We start from the raw sequence: 6,768 nt of genomic DNA on the forward strand, positions 1-6,768 counted from the left end.
CACAGCGCAGCACAACTGAAACATGCAGGAGAAAAATATCAGCTTGTTGTTATGAGTATAAAGGAGGCTGGTATCGCGCCTGATAAAAATCTATTTATTTATGTCACATGGACTTATATAAAGTTTTATACATTTTCTTTTCATATATTTATTATTGTTTTTCTTCTTTAGATATTAGGTTGGCTTAGAATGATTCCAAATAATGTACAGGAATAACCTGGTGCTGTTACATGTCAATCATCTGGGGGGGGGTTAACAGAGGACAGCCCCCCCCCCGTCCCGCCCTCTGGCTCCGCCCCTGCCTACCGGTCCGGGATAAATCCATTCTCCTGTTTCTTCTCTGGACATTTTTCCCCTCGCAAAGAAACTTTCCAAAGACATCTGATCTGTTTCTTACTCATTTTGCTGCTTGTGGGCTCAATGTTGGCGCGCAAGAAACTACCAACTCTCACCAGCGCAGCGTTAGTGCTGCCAGGTGGCGGCACTGGTTTGGCTGGTCCACGTTAGCTCAGACTGTAGGGTGAACTTGATCTGGTGCAGAACAGTGACAACATGTGAGGGACCATGGTTTCTTTGCTCTGCTCCGGGGCTCCAGTAAGCATGGGGAGTAGTGACAGGTGGGTAGCAATGTCAGCTCAGCAGCTGAAATAGAGACAGCGCCCTCTCTGCAGAGTTTTAAGTAGGCCAGGGTCCAGGCTGGAATACAGTCACCAATTTTATGTACTCTGTATCCATGGTTACTTCAAAGTTGCTGTGCGTCACTTCGCCAGCAAAGACAGAGGTCTCACAAGCTTATCTATGTCTCACCATTTCATTCTCCATTAGGAATATAGAAACTGAAAGTAGGTTAATTCAATGCTTTCTGGGATTAACAGCTTTTGTACCAGTCTCATTGTTCCTTGTTCAAAGACTCAACATCGTTCAGTCCTTCTTGCCTGGAGAGCCAAACGTGTAAATGGGAAGTCTCTGAACTTTGGGTCTGAACCGGCAGATACTGCAGTGATCATTTCTATTAAAATCAACTGTAACAAAACCTGTTTTGATACACATGAATACATAATTTGATTTGTTAATTTAAGGATTTGATCTTTATCAAGTAGTATTATACATCAGGGATTTATTGTTACAGTTGGTTGACATTTGCAATGTCAATAGGAAATTGATTTATTTTGGCTTTTATTCTGGAGAATATTTTTTTTCCTGTTTTCTGACCATTTAATTTTTTTGGCAAATATTTCCAGAAAAAAACAAAACCGCTACTAATTTTCAGACATCTTGAAGTTCAGCTTCTATTGCTGGTTGTTCAGGCAATCAACAACACTTTTAAAAATTATTTTAGGAATTCAGATGTTATGAATTATTACCCAGTAATAATTCAATCAATAAAAGTATTGATTGAATGACTTGTTTAATACTTGAAATCAAAAGTCTAGGATTTTATCTTGACTTGGGGCTTGTATGTGTTTACTAGGGACTTCACGTAAAATTTGACTTGAGATTTACTTGTGACTTACAAAACAATGACTGCATCCAACCTCTTCTTGTTTGCAACATCTGCTGTTTGTTTCTTTGGTCTAAAATAATTGTCTTGTCATGTTTGGAGGTTTTTTCTGTTAAAATCTAATTTTGTCACAAACCTTTCAGAAATCACAACAACTGGATGGATGTTGATCACTGCTTCAGAACATCAGAGACTGAATGTGATTTGACTCAGGAGCTTGAAGCATTGGACAAGTGAGACCTTACTGATGACATTTAAAACTTTTCAGTTTATTTTATAGATATTTTTTCTCGGATAATTAAATTTTTTACTTGCCTTTTCTATCACCATTAATTCATTATGATGAGTTAAAGTAACTTTTACCATCTCTTGTAAAACTGAAGAGACAAAAGTACTTTTAATAAACACTTGAAGGGATTTCATTTGAAATTTTCTGTCTTCACAGGAACTATGAAGCTGATATCAGAGTAGACTCTGAGCACCTTGCTGATGAGTTTGGCTTGGACTATGACTTCCCTCACACCTATGCCCCAATGTTTAACCCCTACAAAGAGAGTAGGTATCGCATTACCAAACACCCACACACAGACATGTGAGCACTTGACAGCTTTTGCATTTTCTTCCATTTTTGAATTTCTGGCTAATCCACATTCCCCTCTCAACCATTAATGGTTCATGACAAAACTTCCCTTCCAGCTTCAATCCCTTTTTCATCAAAGACCATGTTTAATCCGGCCCCGCCTCTTTAGCGTAGAGCTTTTCTCCTCATTAATTTCATAATGAGAAATAATGTTTCAATTATGTTAATTGAAACATGAAAGTCAAGGACAGACACTAAAAGTTTTGTTCATCAACTTATCTTCTGCTCTCCCTAATGTAGAACATTGTATCACTCATTAGGTTTTCTATGTTTGCTGCTTCTGTTTCCATTCCTCAAGATTTATTCAAACATTTCTAAACTGGGAAAGAACTGGGATGCAATGGTCAACGCACTCTGACCCTTTAATCATTTTATATTTATTCAAAAGAAAATGAAAACTGACAACTCCAAAAGCTTAAAAACAAGAAATTTACACTTTTTCTGGCCAGTCCATTGACACTTATCAAATTATCACTTTCAGGAACCAACTTCTGTAAAGGGAAATATCTAAGAGATTACACATAACCAATACACAAAGTGCACTGCTAAACCACATTTTGGCATAATATCCAATCTGTTCAATCTTTTAAGTTCACGTCCGTCCGTCTCCAGCAGGGTTATGCCCTGAACAGGTTGCAGATGGTACATTTAGTTAAAAATAAATACTTACTTAAAAATATTTACGTAACACAAATTCACAACACATAATCTAAAGGCATTTTACAAAAATGGTCAGTTCAAAGCAATCATGCAACAGATTCCAAATCAACTACATACATTGTAAATTGATTATCCATCCCTGAGGGGTGGGGGCTACATGCATGCTCAGTCTGAGGGATTGCTGTGAAGCCAATCCCTCAGACTGAGCATGCATGTAGCAACAGTGGAGAGGAAAACTCCCCTTTAATAGAAAGGTACCTCCAGCAGAACCAGAACCGGGCTCAGTGTGAGGTTCTATTTGATCAAGTGACAACTGAAACTACTACTATTACTGCTACTATATCTTTTAACAAATTTTAAACACTAACAAAAACATATCCTTAATAATCAGGATGTGTTTTCCTAGCTGAATACTTACACAAAATGTTAGTATACATCTATAAAACTATTTTTATTGTGTTTTACGTCTGAAGAAGATAATGGACACGGATACCAAGCATAATAAGTTAGAACACGTCAAACTGATCATTATAATTTTTTGACTCAATCAACATTGTAAGCACTAAAAATATTTACCATTGTGAGTGAGTGAGTGAGTGAGTGAGTGAGTGAGTGAGTGAGTGAGTGAGTGAGTGAGTGAGTGAGTGAGTGAGTGAGTGAGTGAGTGATATGTGGACTCACTTAGCTTCTGTACCTGTGACGTGACTTTCTCTGATTCCTGACATGTTAAGCCAGACAAAACATCTCATTATCACTGCTGTCTCATAGGCAATATCAGCGCTTTGGAATTTTCCCTCACGGATGTTGATGAGGGCACCGTCATTCTCAACATCACACATCCGCTGACCTCCATCTCTGAGGGAGGGAAGCAGCAGACCATCAAGGACATTCTGAAAAATGATCTCAAGTATAAGATCAGCTACTACAAGTCTGGAAGCACAGGAAAGGAGGTATGCTGCTTATTTGAGAACAGTATCTATGTCAGTGCTTTAGAAACTTTATTTTATATCAACATCTGTGATGGTCAACCCCTCCTTGTTTTTAAAACCTCAGTTCAGTAACAATCATCACTCTGGAGAATCATCCTCTTGTCTTTGCCCCTCAAATCTTTTACTGGCCTATTTTTATAGATCGCCTTGGGGATATAAAGTATAGTCTATTCTATTCCATAGTGCATTCACTAAAGTTTATCATGTTTTAATGGTTGATTGTGTGTATTTGTTGGTGTATAAAAACAAGAACCTCTTAAGGTTTTCTTTTGGGAGACTAACAAATCCTGCAGTCATTGTAAACTCACCACCGGGGCCTGCCATGAATTTGCACACTTTTTACTGAGCTACTTCTGTAGATTAGAGGGTCAGTCAGTTCATCAGTGCAGTGATGAACAGTCACTGCACTGTGTAGATTTTTCCAGATCCACACAAATCTGAAAAAAATAGCACAATTCTGCCAACTAAAACAACTTTGAAGAAATGATACATGAATTAAGCTCCCCCTCCTAATGTCTTGATATCCTACAGAGAGCTTTCCTAAAGAAAGCTCTGCTTGTAATCTCATTCAAATAGTATTCAAAGAGGTGTTTTTCCCCCAGATTTTATAAACACCAGTTATCAACCCTACGACAGACTGGCGACCTGTCCAGGGTGTACCCTGACTCTCACCCAAAACGTTAGCTGGAGATGGGCACCAGCACCTCCTGACCCCATTAACAGACAAGGGTGCAAGAAAATGGATGGACAGTTATCAACCACTGATAAAAAAAGAGCAATCTGGATCAGTAGTTCCCTACTGCAGAACTACAAGCCAGTCTCCAACCATCCATTCATCACCAACCTGGTATTTATATATATGTGTGTGTGTGTGTGTGTGTGTGTGTGTGTGTGATGGGAGCAGTGTGGCAAGAATTGGTAACTTAAATTTAAAAGCACTATTTTAATCAAGATGAAATTGGTTGCAATGACTCCACTTAAAAAGTTACCTTTAAGGCACACAGACCCGCTACAGATGAGACTTGAGACAATCTCACAATTCAACAGTTTTATTACACAATTGTTTTGGTTTGATCAAAAATACTAGTTTAAAACCACTCGCACATTACAAGTCACAGTTCTAGCTCAACTCAAAGATAGGAGTGAATTCATGGTAGAGTCCTAAAAGAAAAGAAACAGCAAACCAAACAGTAAAAAAAGAAAATCGTGCACCAAACCAGAAGCAGTTCCACCACCTGGAAAGTCCACCACCAACACCACGAGCTGACCGTTCCTGTCAAAATAAAGGAAAGAAACATTCAAATTACAGACAATACAATTATACAGTTCAGTCCACGACCAATCAAGCAGTAATAGTCCAAATTAAGAGTCTGTCCTGGGAGGAACCGGTCCGCTGTAGCAGACACCAGTCAGAGCGGCACTAGAAGGATCAGTCCGAGCTGGTCACCAATCAGCCCAAATCAGCCACACTGGACGAGGGATAGGAGCCGCTTTACACCGACCAGGACGGCGGGCATGAAGCCAGCAAACAGGACGACAGGTAGGCAGCCGACAGATGATCCAGAACAGCAGGACAAACAGCCGGTGCAGGACAAACGGCCGGTCCAGGACAAACAGCCGGTCCAGGACAAACAGCCGGTGCAGGACAAACAGCCGGTCCAGGACAAACAGCCGGTCCAGGACAAACAGCCGGTGCAGGACAAACAGCAGCGGCTATCAAAAATAAATGTTAGAAATGGAATCAGAAAGCATGCAAACTCCAGCACTTCACTTACCACTGAGCTCTTTATGTAGTGCCTCTAACAGGAAGGAGGAAACGTGGAGCTTGTACAGGATACACAACAAAAGCTGAGCTATCCATCCATCCATCCATTTTCTTGCACCCTTTTTCCCTCAGTGGGGTCGGGAGGGTTGCTGGTGCCCATCTCCAGCCAACGTTTCGGGCGAGAGGCGGGGTCACCCTGGACAGGTCGCCAGTCTGTCGCAGCAAAAGCTGAGCTAACAAACGTCAAGTGTGGGAAGATTCTTACCACAAGGCGATGGATCGGCGATCAGAGCGTCGTTAAGCACATTGTTTGAGCGAACATTAATCTGCAGCTGTTCTACAGAAAATGTAAATAAATCACAAGTAATAAGCTTGATTGAAAGAGATGAAGCCTGCCTTACCTGGCGTGCAGCACCAACAAACGCCGAGGTCTGAACCGGAAGAACAACAACGTCATGTTAACCACAACCAATTAGATTCAGGCACTTGTGCCTACAGGGCAAACTGCCACATAAACACCAGTTATCACACCACTGATAAAAAAGAACAATCTGGATCTGTAGTTCCACTGCAAAACTCCAAGCCAATTTCCAACCTTCCATTCATCACTAGCCTGGTATACACACTGCTGAAAAAAATAAAGGGAACACTTAAGTGTTCCCTTTATTTTTTGAGCAGTGTATATATACCCAAAATGTACAACAAATAAAAAAAACAGACATAGTGAATGAATGTATGTTGAGGCTTAAATCAAGCAAGAGAACAAAAGTTAGAATTGGGAAAACCAAAATTACAACAAAGTTGGGCAGATTACATGAGAAATTCAGTACAAATTGATAAAGTCTTTAAGGATTTTGCACTGGTACAGTACTTAAAAGAAGACAAATATGAAGATACATAGGTTACAAAAAGGGCATTCAAATAGATCCAAAGTGATCCAAAAAGCTGTTTCAACAGTTAAAAAGCTTCCTGATGACCAACTGCTTTGATGTTTTTCAGTCTGGTTTCTATGCTCACCACAGTCTTGAGAATATTCTCTTCAAAGCGTTCAGTTGCATTCATATAAGCAGACTGTGGCAGAACCACAGTGCTGGTTCTGTTGGACCTCAGTGTGGTGCTCAACACAGTTGACCATAACTATTGAAACATCTAGAGCAGTGGTCCCCAACCCCCGGTCCGTGGACCGGTACCGGTCCGTGGACCAATTGGTACC

General features: G+C 40.3%; 1 protein-coding gene across 1 annotated transcript in view; it reads left to right on the top strand.

Moving 5' to 3' along the window:
* Positions 1-6,768, top strand: part of LOC103479234 (tissue factor-like) — an 18,279-nt gene that overhangs the window by 8,744 nt on the left and 2,767 nt on the right. The window contains exons 3-5 of the mRNA XM_008433548.2: positions 1,645-1,734; positions 1,947-2,056; positions 3,570-3,751. Of these exons, the coding sequence (XP_008431770.1) occupies positions 1,645-1,734; positions 1,947-2,056; positions 3,570-3,751 (382 nt within the window). The remainder of the gene's footprint in view (positions 1-1,644; positions 1,735-1,946; positions 2,057-3,569; positions 3,752-6,768) is intronic.

Source organism: Poecilia reticulata, linkage group LG17 (genome assembly GCF_000633615.1).
Source record: "Poecilia reticulata strain Guanapo linkage group LG17, Guppy_female_1.0+MT, whole genome shotgun sequence".
Lineage (NCBI taxonomy): Eukaryota > Metazoa > Chordata > Actinopteri > Cyprinodontiformes > Poeciliidae > Poecilia > Poecilia reticulata.